Consider the following 15,159-nt stretch of genomic DNA (forward strand, 5'->3'; position numbering starts at 1 on the left):
GCATCGGGTCAGCTCGATTTCACATCACAGCAAATAATTCTATTATCTAAAACCCAAAACGGCAACGGCCAGCTGCTCCTCGGCGGGGAACGGCGTTCGAGCCCGTTCCCTTTACTCGTTCTCATCAGCCACATCAGCGCCGCCATTACAGCCCGCCCCCCCACCAGCGTGGAACTACAACTCCCATCATGCCCCGCGCGGCCATCCCCATGGGAGGAGACGGAAAGGCGCCGCGGGGGCTGCTGGGATTTGTAGCCCTGACCGTGACGGAGCGGCGGTGATTGCGAACGTGCAGCGGGCGGAGAGCGAACTACCGGCGGCCGGGAGGAAGCGGGGGTGGTGGGGCCGACAGCGGGGCAGAGGCCCGGGTACGGGATGAGGTGGAGGCCCGGGAAGGCCGCTTCGTTGCTTGGGGTTGCGCTATGCACCCGGCCTTGGCGGTGTGTTTGGTGTTCTGCGGCTGCTGCAGCAACGTGGTGTTCCTGGAGCTGCTGGTCAGGTGAGGGCAGGGGGGGGGGGATGGGGAAGGAGAGGGGGGGATGCAGAGCCTGGGTGCACATTGCAATGGCAGTGATGGGTTTTATGGTTTTATGGGGGTTGTCCGGCTCTACACGTGCCTGGGTTGGTTTTGTTGGTGCAGGCACGCTTCAGCATCCCATTACAGATGTGGGGGCCGCCAAAAGGTCCATTTAATCCTTTCTCTCTGCTCCCAGCTCCTCGTAGAGTGGAAATCCCAAAGGAAAAATGCACAAGAGCTGGCTAGGGACAGCAGGCAAGGCCAAGGGAATGCCATCCATCTGCATATACCATCTTCAACAGCAGCAAAGCCAAGGCAGCGAGGATGAGGAGTTCTCAGGGTGAAGGTGAACTGTCATGTGGCAGAGAAAGGAGGGCTGATGTTTGGGATACATCTGAGCTCTGCACATCGCCTTCCTCACCCTGATGGAGGCAGAGAAAGGAGGGCTGGTGTTTGGGATACATCTGAGCTCTGCACATTGCCTTCCTCGCCCTGATGGAAGCAGCGAAAGGAGGGCTGGTGTTTGGGATACATCTCAGCACTGCATTGCCTTCCTCGCCCTGATGGAGGCAGAGAAAGGAGGGCTGGTGTTTGGGATACATCTGAGCTCTGCACATTGCCTTCCTCACCCTGATGGAGGCAGAGAAAGGAGGGCTGGTGTTTGGGATACATCTGAGCTCTGCACCCATCACCTTCCTTGCCCTGAGGGAGGAAGGCTGCTGCAGCTTGGAGGAAGCGATGGTCTGTTGGTTTGGTTTCCAGGTCAGGTCTGCCAGCAAAAGTGCTAGATCTGACTGGAAAAAATAAGGATTGAGTTGGTTGTGTGTCTATCTTCATACTTAGTCAGCATGGAATGGCATTCCCTGACTGACTGTTGGCCATGCGCACTATAATAGTGCCCAGGCTTTAGAAATAATAAGCCTTAAAACCTGTCCTTACTTCCTCCCCACCCATCACTGTCCCAAACTATTAGAGAAAAGGGAGTGGGAAAATTAACCCAGTACTCCAGTTGTAGGGTTAATTGCTTCAAAGTGGAAGACCAGTTACACAAGGTTGCACAATCACTCAGCAATCACTGGATAAATCAAGAAGCAGTTCTTGGAGGGAGAGACCTTACATAACAAAATATGCCCTTCCTCTTGAGGATTGCTCTAATCTGTGCTACAGCATCACTGAGGGAGAAGGAATGACCCTTCCTCCCCACTCCCCCGAAGATAAAAAGAGCTTGGGATTGGGGTTTTTCCATTTGCTTGCCACCAGATTTCTGTTTCCTCCAACCATTTGGCCCTGCTTGAAGGCTGCTCAAATATATCTAGGAAAAGCAGCTTTTCACAAGTAAGCTTCTCTTGAGCCTTGCCCCATAGCCACTGTAGAAATTCCCCTGTTCCTATCAGTCCAGTTCCTGTGTCCTCCCTTCCCCTGTTCACCTTCAGTACCCAAACTGGGGCAGTACTGCTCGTTTCTTTGGGTCTGGCTGTTGTCTGAAGGCAGGAGGCCTTGAAAATGAGCCAGCCTATAACAAAGGTGATCTTGGAGCTGAACAACAGAAAAATGCAGTAACCAGAGTCTAGTGGGGAAAGACAAAGGTGACTGAAAGAAATTTGCTTGGGATTGCTGTGTTAAGAGTAAAGGAGTGAGGACTGCTTAATCTAAAGATGCTGAAGGACAGACAGAAGACTTGAAATACATGGAAAATGGCTGTGGAGAAGAGGAGACAGGACAAGAAATAATGGGCTTCAGTTGCTATGAAAGTGATGTAAAGCAGGCCAAACAAAAAGCTTTGCTCCCTCTCAGCTGTGGTCCCTAAGAGGGAGGGCAGGGAAACTCCTTGTTGGATGTTTTCAAGAGCATGTTAAGCAATCTCTTGTCTGAAGAAAAGGGGCTTGAGTAGAGCAAGAAACACTTCAATTCTTCCCATCTCCTGCATTCAGAGCCTTTTCTGCTGGCATCCTTTCCTCGTTGATGCTGTGGGACTGCCCTTGAGCCATACAGGCTTGCTTAGAAAGCCTATAATATGCATGTGACCTCCTGAAGTCGTGTCCTTGGGAGGTGTCTCCCCTGTAAAGATGTTTGAAGCACTGTATGTTAGATCTTATCAGGGTTTCTCCCCTTGTCATCCACCGTCTGCTGAGGCTGCTAGATGCTGATAGCCCGGGCAGTTCAATCCTAGGAAGCATCATAGATTGACAGTGCTTTGCTTCTGAAGGTCTTTCAATCAGTTGTCTACAGCTGAAGAATTCCTTTGGTTGATATCTGCAGACTACTTGCTGTTTCTTTTAAGTCTATCAGTGTGCTAGGATTGTGAGTCAAGCATATGGGTGGATACAGCCTGGGTTTGTTTATTTTGGGGCTTTTTTTTTTGTTTGCCTTTTTATTATCTGTCAACACGTAACCCTCTGCCAACGTTGTATTGGTAATGTAAGGTGATAATGTACAGCAGGCAGCTGGATGCAAGGATCTGTGAATTGGGAGGAAACAAAAGCTAGTACTAGAAAACAGTCTTGGCTTGTTTTCAGCCCAGGTTTACTCTTGCTTTATGTTTTCCTGCAGAGATATGGTTTATAATCCTGTAGTCTGTGATTCAGTCTCTCTTCTTTTCCCTTATGCAACCTGGCTTCTGTCTCAGGTTCGCTCTGTTTCCTATTCCCTCATGTAACTTCTGAACCTCTTAACCACTCTGGACAGCAGGGATTGGAGTTCTGTGGATTATTAATCTCTGCAATATGTGGAAGTTGGCAGGTAGGTAGAGGGGTGGCACTCAGGCTGGTGCCATGAAACATACAGGGAGAAGATGGCCTTTCCAGGAGCTGTTTGGTGGTAGGATATTTCCATGAACAAGCTGTGTGCTGGTGCAGCGGGGACTTGGCAGCATGCATTTCCTCCATTAAGTCCTTGGCCTCAGCTTCTGTCTTGCAGCAGAGGAAGGAGAAGTCCTCCCTGTGTCTCCTGCTGCAAATAACAACAAGCTTTCTGATCATCTGACATCTCATAGCCTCTCAACAGCTGACAGTGTGCCTGCTGGGAAATCCTCTCCTGTTCCATGTGAGCTTTTTAGAAAGAAGGCAGAGCCTGCAGCAGGCACACCTACCAGGGTTTCCCAGCTACCAGGGTCTCTTCTTTGAGGTCAGACACCATTTCGTGCCTTTCAGTACCTTGTAGTGTTAGAAAACTTCAGTGCAAAGCACATCACATTAGCAAACTCGCCATCTTGCTGTCTGTCCTGTGGGATTTAGTGCTGTCACCTTTTGGGATTCCAGTGCTGAGCTGTTGTAGGCTCCTTGCCTGCAGCAATTGCAGCAGGGCAGCAAGCTGAAGTTTGCTGAGTGAATTAAAAGCAGCTCCAAGCTGATGTTTGTGTGCTGTGGGATGGGGTACATGCAGAACCAAAGCCATAAAGCTTTGCTGTGCTGACATGAGCCTCAGCTCTTCCTTCCCATGGTGGAAATAGGGGTTATGAGAAATCCTGCTGCCTTCCTTGCAGTCACAGTCATGGTTTCACCTGGCCTGTAGCACACACAGCAGCATGCATGTAGTGAGAGAGCTCTATCAAAATCAGCTCCCCATGAGAATGGAGACCCTCCTTCAGTATGGTTATATCAGTGCTTGATGTTGTGCATTCACACCCTATACCATGGTGGGACACTATGCAGACCCAGACCAGAGCAATTTCTTCTTTCACTTCCTGACCTGTTTCACTGTGTATGCCATGAAGGGAGTGGTTGTTTCCTTCATCTTTGGAAATAGAAGGGAAAGGGATTGCTGCACGTTCATCTACACAAATCCAGGTGAGTCAGTGTCTGCAGGGAAGCATTTAACAAAAACAATATGAGAATCTGGGCAGATAAAACAGTGGAGTCCCTCCAGGTTGATGTTCGTTCTGAGATTGTAAGCTGCTAGCCAGATTTTATTACAGCCCGGTGCACTGTGCTCTGTGACATTGCTCTTATGCTTGTCTTTCTTCTCCACACCTGCAGGCAGTTTCCAGGATGTGGGAACATAGTGACATTCTCCCAGTTCCTATTTATTGCAGTGGAAGGCTTTATCTTCGAAGCCAACTTCGGGAGGAAGCGGCCAGCCATACCAATGAGGTACAGTGAACCTGAATGTTTTCACTTGTTGCAAATTGACTGGGCTATGTTATCTCAAGAAGTGTTTAATAAAATGGCTTATCCCTTTATCCTGTCCAAATCCTATCCATTCTGCAGCATTTGCAAAGCCTCATTGAGAACCTGTCATGCCTGGTAAAATACAAACTCCTTTTTTATCGAGAATACTTAATAGGAAATTGCTGTCAGATATGCAGCTGTCTGAGAAACAGGGCAATGTTTTGTACATTTAAGAATCTGTTGTGGTTGAAGAGCTCACTGTCTCTCTGGAGCTTTGTGCAGTGGGGTTGGAAGGGAGAGCTTTACTGGAAATCTAGCTGGATTCACTTTCAATTTTCTGCATCAGGGCTTAATTTGTCTCAGGTATAGCCTGGAATATTCATGCTCTCCTCTCTGGCACTCTCTAATTGATGTGACATGGGGAAGATTTGTGTGGTTCCTTAGCAGACTGCCTCACCTGCAGCAGAATGCTGTGCTCAGCACTTGGGACAGAGATTCTCATGCTAAATGCAAGTGCCATTCATGGCTGCATGACAGCAAGGAGCTCCCTAGCTTAGGTGTGGGACCATAGAAGTGTTCAGCCTAGGTTTGAATGGTTTCTTCTTTTGTTTAGGGTAGCGATGCCTACTGATAGAAATCAAATTCCTCAAATCAAGCCCTGTTTTAAACCATACTCCTTAGGTGAAAGGGGTCTGGAGGAAATCCATGCTAAGAGATTCCAGCTGGGGTATCCTCAGCTCCCCTTTGCTTCTGCAGTTGGAAAAGGGAGATGGGAGCCCACTTCCAATTTCACTTTCTTGCTGCATCCAAATTGTACTGCTCTCTTTGTTCTTGTCACAGACCAAGAGTTATGTGGGTTCCTGCTCAGCTCCAGGCCTCTCTTTGTACCACTTGTCTCTTCTCAAGGTGTGTCTCAGCCATGGGCTGATTTTGCTGAGTTCCACTCTGTGTTTGTGTTCCAGGTATTACCTCATCATGGTGGCCATGTTCTTCACTGTCAGCGTGGTGAATAACTATGCTTTGAACTTAAATATTGCCATGCCACTGCACATGATCTTCAGATCAGTGAGTACTGCCATGCTGTCCTTTCCTACCTCATGTGACATCTCTCTCCATCACCTCTGCAAGCACTCTCTCTGGTGCATGTGTTCTTCCACCATTTTTTTTTTCCTGAGGACAACAAAATCCTGTGCAAAAACAATTCCAGCTTAATTGTGGGGAGAGCAACTTTGCTGTGATGGCTCAGCTCTAAGTCTTACTTTCATAATGTTAACCATTAAATGTCCCTAGACAGATGAAGAAACTGAAGCTGGAACATACTTCATCTTTCCTGAGGTGATGAGGAGGTTAAAGTGACAAAACCAAGCCCAGGCTTTGTCTGTCAGACTTGCATGGGCTCAGTTGCTGGCCAGAGGGACTCAGCTTTCCTTTCCACCTCATATTTAAACAAAATGGTTCATGTTCTACAGTAGGTGCCTTTGTTAAATGCCTTGGGTCAGAGAGGATGGATTTAGCCATATGTACTGATCCTCCCTGGGCCTCTGCTTTGGAAGATCCTATTAAAATGCATCTTCACTTAAGAGTTTGCATGTGAGTGTCTGGCTAAAAATATCTATTAAAACCAAAGAAAATAGAGCCCTGGTTGCTGGGAATAAGAAAATCTGCTGGGCACATCTGCTGGGTGGAGACTTCTCTTGCACAACCTGTCACAGCATTGAGATACATGCAATCAAGAGGCATTAAAAAGAAGAAAAACAGACAGTGCTGTAGGAGCCCTGTCCTGCATTAACCATGAGAGATTTGTGTATTACAGCCCTGCAGTCAATCTCTGCAGCTGCACTCCTGTTCCCAATTAAAAACACAGTGGTTTGGCTACGTGCTGCTCTGTAGCACATGGAGTGTTGGGAGTGGGCCAAGAAAGGAAAGGTCTCTGGGCCAGGAGACCTTAGGAGCCTGTTTGCATCCTTGTTTCCAAAACACTTGGCTTGATTTCTCCCTTTCTGATAGTTGAAGTGAGACTCACTTTACCCTGTCAGACTCCCTGATCCCGTTCTGCCATTTCACTTGATGTTTTCATAGTAGTTGTACTGAGCTCAAGGCAGCTCAGTAGGTACTTGTACTGAGGCAGGTGCCCCAGTGCAGGGAATTCTGTCATGCTGACCTTCTGTTTTGTTGTTTTTTCTTTCTGTCTTTTCCTTTCCCCAGGGCTCTCTCATAGCAAGCATGGCTCTAGGTATCATCATTTTGAAAAAAAGGTAAATCACAAGCACTTTTCTTATACCATCATGCAATGCACTGCCATTGACTTAATCCTGACTGATGTTAAGTGCTTTCCCCTTTCCTCATAAATATCCTTGTTTTATTGATAGTGAAGATGAGGCACAGAGTATGCCTGGACTAAAGGTCCTTTTCAACACTCCCACTGCTCCTCACTCCTTCACTTAAGCCAAGTGTAGACTGGATGAGAGTTTTTAAACATGGCTGCAGACCACTGTTAGCTCTTTTCTTTCCTATTCCATCTCACATTTACTTCTCTTCTATTTGGTATACTGACTCTGGCTGGGAAGGAATGAACTTTCTTCATAGCAGCCCATAAGAGTTCTGTGTTTTGGCTTTCTGACTAAGACAGTATTGATAACACACCAACGTGTCCAGGCTTCTTCTTTTTTATGAACTCTGCCCCTCTGCTCAGTAAGTTGGCCTTCTGTGCCCAGCAATGTCCAGCATTAGGTAAAGAGTTTTTGGCCATTATGCCAAGACTGTAACAGTGTAATAGAATAAAATACAAAGCAGTGGAGAAATAGATGAACAATCTGAGCTGGATCACTGACATTTCTCTTCTCTCCTGTGCAGATACAGTTTGTCAAAGTACATGTCCATAGCCCTGGTTTCCATGGGGATCTTTACCTGCACTTTCATGTCTGCAAAGCAAGTGGTAAGGATTGGAAGAGGCCTGAAGTCACAGCTGTGAAACTTTTTGACAGGAGGAGCTGCCCTGGGCACCTTCATCAGTAATTCCCTTTGCCTGAGTGTTCATAGAGAGGCAAGATGTCTCCTAGATCTGCTCCCTGAAATGATTTGTTCCTCATTTTTCAGTGGGCCAGAGGGAAGGAAAACACCTGCATATGGTTTAATTACAGATGCCTTACCCTGTGTTACTCAAGCTGCTTTTTGCTGAGAATAATCCATTATTTTTTTGCCACACAGGAAACAACTAGGAGCTATTTTCTCTTGCTCCTACTGTGATGTGTTACAATTAGGAGCAAGAAAATCCTTAACAAAAATGAGCCATTTTATTTCTTTGCTCTCTTTTTCCTGGAAGAGTCTGTCAGGATTCACAGTTTTCCAAATCTGTTAGCATCCAACATGACTTTCTCTGACCCTTTAAATGAAGTACATATGCTTGGAAAACAGGAGGGAGTGAAGAAAATCCATGGGTAGCACCAGTTTGGGCTTTATTTGGGTCAGCATTCACAGCCTGATCTTGTCAGCTGAAGACAGAAGAGTGGTATAAAGTGACAGTCAAGTGAAAACTTGTTTCACTTCATCCAGCTCTGAGAGACTGGATAGCTGTCAAGCACAAAGAATGCCATCGTTTCATAGCTACTTATCCTCTCAGGGTGTCTGAGGAAGGTCTGTGCTTTACAGCCTTGCTCTGTATTAATCCAGATTAACTTTTCATAGGTGTGGGGTTTTGGAAAGAATGACATATGGTATGCAGAGTTACGGAAATCTAACGTGGAATCTAATTTGCCCTAAACCATAGCAGAAGAGTTTAGACAAGTCATGCCACCAAGTGTTTTATCAACAGCATGGACAGGTCTGGTTCCCTCAGTCCCTTGACCATAAGCCAGTTTTAGTACCTAACTGGGACTTGGCCAGAGCCCTTGTTTCCTCTATGCCCACTGTGACATGTGGACAGAAGAGACTGCCAGTGGGCCCTCTGAGAGCTTTCTAAGCAGCACTGGTTATTTTTATGGTTGAAGAATTCAGAAATGCCAAGCCAGGGCATTTCTTTAAGAAAAATGCCTTTCTTGATCAGACACTTATATTTTTAACTAGAATCTGGTTTGTTCCTCAAAGCAGAGTGGAAAACAGAATGTGCTATAGTTGCTGTCACCTCCATTCAGCTGAGGAAGTGACTTCTTTATGGGCTTGCTTGAAGCATAACACAAGCCAGGAATGAGGTAGAGGCAGGTCTGAAGGAATGCAGAGTTGTGGTAGCTCATGGTGACTGCTGTGTCTTCCTCCAACAGGCATCTGACTCCAGCTTGAATGAAGAGGATGGACTCCATGTTTTCTTGTGGTGGCTGCTAGGTATGTGAGCACAACTCCAGCCACCCTGCTGAGATGCAGGCAAGGCTCAGCTCTCTGAGGTCTCATCCTTGGACATGTGGGTTGAGCAGAGCAGACTGTGGTGGGAGTCCATGTGCTGGTGTTGTTACTCTGAGCTTCCAGTAGATGTTGATTTACAAAGAGTGGGAGTTTGTGGCACTCATTAGGAGCAAGGAAGTGCTCTTCATTTGGCCAACAAGTCAAATACAGCACCTGAAGGATTGTTGCAAGGAAGTAGTGTAGTGAGAGAATGAGACTACAGTCAGGCATGGTGGCAGGTACTTTCTTGATTCCTCCCTGCCTTTTGTACCTGTGGCTGTGAGCTAGGCAGCAGTGAGGAAAAGGGGCAGTTGCCAGTTCAAGTTTTTACTCAGCACAGTCCTTCATGGAGGATATTTTACAGTCTGCCAGTTGAGTTTTATATATCTCCAGCCTACATTTACTGATGGCTTTTCAGGGAACCTGAGATTGATATTTCATCCATAGTTACAAGTAACTGTATATTCCACCAGCTCTGTTTTCCAGCTCTGTGTCCCTGCTTTTAAGATGTATTCAGGACTGTCTTGGCATCTCAAGCTTTGCAAATAAGATACCTGTGTCTCAAGAACCATTAATAGTTTTCAGCCCATCCTGCCAAGTCTGGGAGTTCTGTCTTCTGTCAGTCTTTTCTTTCACTGAAAGCCAAATCACAGGAGTCCTCAGGCTGGTTGACTTGAGCTGAGCCATGCTTAAGCAATGCTTCCAGGCTGTGTTTCTCTTCCAGGTATTGCTGCACTCACCTTCGCCCTCCTCATGTCTGCAAGAATGGGGATTTTCCAGGAGACGCTGTACAAGCAGTTTGGGAAGCACTCCAAAGAGGCCCTTTTTTACAATGTGAGTCACTGCATCTTTTCTGTTTCTTTTACTGGGCAGAGAGAGCTACTCAGAGAACCTTTCCCTCCCACCCAGAACTCAGATCCATACATGCAGCCCTGTGAGCTACTTCAAATGATAGTGATTTCAGCTATGTGTAGTCCTCAGAACCCAAAAGTTTCCTTTGGAGGTGCAGCCCATGTAGTGAATTTTAAAAAGAGGGGAGGTTTGGCTTCCTGAATTTCCCCTGCTCAGCAGCAGATTGGTGACTTTTCTACAACAGTGCTTTGCATGGTGGAATTCACAGTCTGTATACCTGGGCTGTAGTAGATCCTTCTTCATCAGGGGGAAGTTCTTCACAGAGAGAGTGGTGAGGTGCTGGAACAGCTGCCCAGAGAGGCTGTAGATGCCCCATCCATCCCTGGAGGTGTTCAAGGCCAGGTTGGATGGGGCCCTGGGCAGCCTGCTCTGGTATGAAATGTGGAGATTGGTGGCCCTGCTTGTGGTAGGAGGCTTCATGACCCTTAATGTCCCTTCCAAACCAAGCCATTCTTTGTTTTATGATCCCATCTTCCCCCTTTGCTTCCTAGAGGGAGGAGGTTTTTTTGCTGCTGTAGGTGCACAGAGCATGTTAAAAACAGGCAATATTCCTGGGGCAGAAAACCAAAGGATCACATTCTATGAGGACAGAGCTGTGAAACGTGCGCTTGCATCCACAGAGATGTGTGAGACTGATTTTTCAGAATGAGAAGTGAGTGGATTCACATGATTTATTAACATCATGCCTTCCTTTACCTTTTCTTGCCAGCATGCGTTACCACTCCCTGGCTTTGTCCTCCTGGCTCCAAACATCTACCACCATGCAGTTCTCTTCAGCCAATCTGGTGAGTGTTGCATAAGTGGAGCCTTGTTCTTATACCTTTCTGTCCTCTGGAAAATGCTGGATGAAGCTTTTGTCATTCATGGACAGGAGAAACATTCTCCTTGCATCTCCTTAGTGTTAGCAAGCCTTCTTCCTTCTGCCACACACTTTGTGTGCCTACAGCAGATACATTTTTCTTGAAATAATTGATGTTGAGAGACCTCCTTGTCCTTTCTCCCCACAGAGCCATTCCAGATCCCAGTGATTGGGCTGACCATGCCAATCATGTGGTTCTACCTCCTCATGAACGTCATCACTCAGTATCCTTCCAATGTGCAGCTTGAGATAAGCTGTAGAGATAACAGCACGATGGGAGAAGGTGAAATAGAATGGGGATGCTGAGCCCGTGGTGCCTTCCCTGCATTTTGGTAGCTGATGTTTGTGTAACTCTTGGAAAATACAGAGTGGAATTTAACCTGGAACTTCGACGTTTTCCAGGATGGCTGAAATCTGCCACCACTTCCCCAGGGCCAGGCTGGCTGGTAAAAGCTCACAGTGGTTCAGCCAGCCATTAGAAGGGATAACAGCCACTCATATCTGTGTGCAGTCTCCCAGGCAGCGAGGGCGGATTTGATGAAGCCAAGATACCCTGGAAAACGGGGCCCTTCAGTTACCAATTTTCTCACTGTTGTCAGTGAGAAAGCTGCTCAGGCCCCTCCGTGAGACCAGCCATTTATCTGCCTTTCCTTTGCCCCTTTCAAGAGGAAAGGGGACTTCTGCTGATCCACTACTAGTTACAGATGGAGAAGTCTGATTTTAGTTTCCCTTAGCTCCATTGCAAGAACTGCAAACCCTGTTTGCCATTAACCTTTTGCTAACATATCAGCTCTGGCTGCTCTAGTGGAGGACTTTTGCTTTCCTGTAGAGCAGGCTGAAGGGGATTTTGAGAATCCAGGGTGTCTCTGAGGCTCAGCTGTAGCACAGCTGAGCTGAGAAGGGACTTTTATTCCCTCTATAACCAAACTGGGGTTATCCGTTGCCCAAAATATTGCATTCCTGAGGCTAGGAGAACCTCCCTTTTCAGCTCTGATGCTCCCTAACCTCCCACCCACCCAGATACGTCTGCATTCGGGGCGTCTTCATCCTCACCACGGAGTGCACCTCCCTCACTGTCACACTGGTGGTGACGCTGCGCAAGTTTGTCAGCCTCATCTTTTCCATCCTCTATTTCCGCAACCCCTTCACAGCCTGGCACTGGCTGGGCACTGCCTTTGTTTTCGTGGGGACTCTCATGTACACAGAGGTGTGGAACAGCCTCGGGCCCCTCCTGGCCCGCTGGAGGAAGAGGCCGAAGGAGGAATAGCAGCTGGTTACTCTCTGCATGGACCTTTTTATTGTTTTATAGAGCAGAGCAGCAGGAAATCCCCCTAAAAGGGGTCCTTTTTATAACACAGGGGAGGTGTTGGCTGTGCCAAGCTCCTGGGAAACATGGAGCCTCTGCTGGGAACCTGCCTGGAATAATGGTTTGTGGTGGGAGGATATGGTTACTTTTGAGTGGTGCATTTTGTTATGCAACCCCTTTTGCTTTCTCCCCCCCCCGCCCCCCCCCCAGCCCCTTTTTTTTTTTTCTCATTCACATTTAAATAACCCTTTTAAAGTAATTTTAAAAGCTGACCCAGTTCTTGATTAGGATCCCAACCTTTCTTCAGTCCTCCCAGCTTTGTTGAGCTGAACCCTGAGCCTGTTTGGTGCCGTCCTTTAACAGCCAGGTTACTGTAGTGGATGGCTGAGCCCCAGGGAACCACCAGACACTGCTGTTCATGGAGCAGGTTTTTAGTAACACTGGAAATGCCAGGCCTGGCTCTTAACAGAGTCCTTGTTGCCTGATCCTACCACTTTTGCTGGGAGGACATTTGGTTACAACCCATAGCTTCCACTTTCTGCAGATTCTCTGCCAGGAAGTGGCTTTGAGGTCTTAACCTCTAAGCCACCAAGCTCCTGTCACTAATATCATGATGTTGTGCTGATACCTGATGAGGTGGAGGGTGTCAGGGGTTCCTGCTTCTGGTAGTCCTTAATGTAGGTCACTTTTCAGCCACATCTTCCTCCTTTTTCCATCATCCTAAATATGGCCACAGGGGAATTTGTTACCTACAGTCAGCTGCAGTGAGTTGTGCTGAACCACTGGTGCTCCTGGGACACCCCAGTGTAGAATCATGGAACAGTTTGGCTTGGGAGGGACTTCTTATGAACCCTCCCACTAGAAAAGGGGGCCTAAAGCCCCATCCAGCCTGGTCTTGAGCACTTTGAGGGATGGGGCCTCCATGGCTTCTCTGGGCAGTCTGTTCCAGTGTCTCTCTACCCTCAGAGTGAAGAATTTGTTTCTAACACCAAATCTCTTATTTTAAAACCTTGCCCTATCACTACACACTTCAGGGTAGAAACATTGCCAAGGAATTTCAGAAGGGCCAGAACAGCTGAGCTTACTTCTGTTGCTGGGAAGGGGCTGGTTTTCCTGCCCTTTTACCCAGCCCTTCCCTTTTCTTTCTGTCTCCCTTGGGGCTCAGCTTCACTCATGACATTTCTAAGCATCCACCTGGTGCAGGACCAGTGTCCCATACCATCACCTCTTGCATGACATGCATGTCTTCCAGCAAGGCAAAGAGCAGCACTGTTCTAGGAGCTGTTTGTGGTTGAGGAGAGCAAAGGTTGACGAGTAGCCTTGTTTTTCTTGGTCTTGGAGCAGCAGGGGAGCACATGCATGGATTTTATTGTCTTGAATTTCCTTTAGCACCGTGGTTACTTCATTGTGATGCTTCCCCTATTCAGCCATGAGAGCATCCAGTAGTGTCAAGTTGATCACATCAAGCTTGGCCAAGGGGGGACGGCAGTGATCTGATATTCATCCACCAACATCCTCGTGGCTTTTGGCTTCAATATTTACAGCCCCTCCAACATGGGAGCTGTGCTTGTGATGCATTGTTCCTGTCAGCAACAAAGCACTGCACAGCCATGGGTGTAGGGAGAAGTAGAAGGAGCAAAACCTGCAATACTTGTGAGCATTGCTAATAAGCAAAGAAAAGAAGAAGAACATGATGCAAATGAGAAAGCATTGACCCTGTGCTGCTCAGCAATAGGTTAAACATTGGTGTACTGTTAGCATTAACCCCATCCCAGCCAGAACCAGATGAAGGTTTTGTCCTTCTGGTTTGATTTCTCCTGAGCCTGAAGAAAACCTTTCGTATTATCAGAACTGGGATATTTCCAAGGATTTTCTAAACGTGGAAACTGTTCCCCAGCAGCTTCCCTGTATGTCGTGCAGCTCAGCTCTTGCTCCTGGCTGTGGTTTTTGCAGTCTGGGTTGAGGAGTTAGCAAAGCAACAGCTGAGCAGGTGCCTGAGTGCCTGTAACATAGTGTACATAGCCTACTCCCCAGGTTGTTGCCCTTTGTATCAACAAAATTGCATGTTGTCACCCATTTCTGTGTGATGATGGTACATTTGGAGATGTCTGGGTTCCTTCTTTTTAAGCTGTAATTCCCTCAAACCAGGTATTGATCATGGGTTATATTTTTATGTTGTTATCCCATATATTTTTTTTAACTGTCTGTAGTGTAATTCTGTGTGTTTCCAGATATTTATTGTTGTAGAAATGTCAGCGATTCCTTTCCTGCTATGGGAGAGCTCTCCTGGTTGTGAGGTGAAGGGAAGGTCCGTGCAAAAGTGCCCCAATAGCCAAAAATAGTATTTGAATCCTCCTCACCCAGAATGATCTGTTTGGGTTTTATGTTTGCAATAGAAATGATAGAGTGATAGGACACATTTATATTTTTTTTTTTTAGCAGAGGCAGGCAAAGTGATGAGCCAAGATGCTTTTAGACCAGCGCTTTGGATCGACAGCTTTTGGGTTGGCTGGTTGGGCTTGGGGGTATTTTTGATGTTACTGAGGTTTGGTTTTGTTGAACAAAATAAATATCTCCTGTTCAAAGCACGAGGGTCCTTTTGTTTCTCCTTGCGTATTTTGCTTCTGGCAGTCAGCTGGTGGCGATCAGAAAATTATTGGGGAACTGAAAACACACAGTTTATCCTCCCTTTAATATGAGGAAAGGTAGGAATGATTCAGTCTTGCTGAGCTTCAAGGGAAGAACTCAGCCTTACCTCCTTTTCCTGCCGGTGCCACACAGCAGAAGATGTGTTTTTCTTGGCAAAGCAGCTGGAAGGAAAAGCCAAATAAAAGACCCTTTTCCCTAATCCACCCTCCTGCAGCAAGGAGATGGTCGGGATGTTCTTGAGCTAGTGGTTATGCCATGGTTAATGGAACAACGCCAGCAACAAAATGTCCTGTGGCAAAGTGTGCTGTGAGACTCTCTTGCTTATGCCATGATTTATAGATGAGTCCATCAACACAGCCCCGTTTGCCTGCTTATGGGGGACAACTGCCCTCACCTTCACTTATCAGAGAATGGCTCAGGTTGGAAAGGGACCTTA

General features: G+C 47.0%; 1 protein-coding gene across 1 annotated transcript; it reads left to right on the top strand.

Moving 5' to 3' along the window:
• Positions 1-252: 252 nt before the first annotated feature.
• SLC35B4 (solute carrier family 35 member B4) lies at positions 253-14,656 on the top strand. Its single transcript, XM_031605110.2, has 10 exons — positions 253-499; positions 4,492-4,605; positions 5,586-5,688; positions 6,829-6,878; positions 7,477-7,558; positions 8,880-8,940; positions 9,722-9,831; positions 10,619-10,694; positions 10,917-10,992; positions 11,789-14,656. Exons 1-10 carry the CDS (start codon positions 423-425, stop codon positions 12,033-12,035), a joined length of 996 nt encoding a protein of 331 aa, XP_031460970.1. The 5' UTR covers positions 253-422; the 3' UTR covers positions 12,036-14,656.
• Positions 14,657-15,159: the final 503 nt, after the last annotated feature.

This window comes from Phasianus colchicus, chromosome 1, assembly GCF_987193195.1.
Source record: "Phasianus colchicus chromosome 1, bPhaCol1.hap1.1, whole genome shotgun sequence".
Classification (NCBI taxonomy): Eukaryota; Metazoa; Chordata; class Aves; order Galliformes; family Phasianidae; genus Phasianus; species Phasianus colchicus.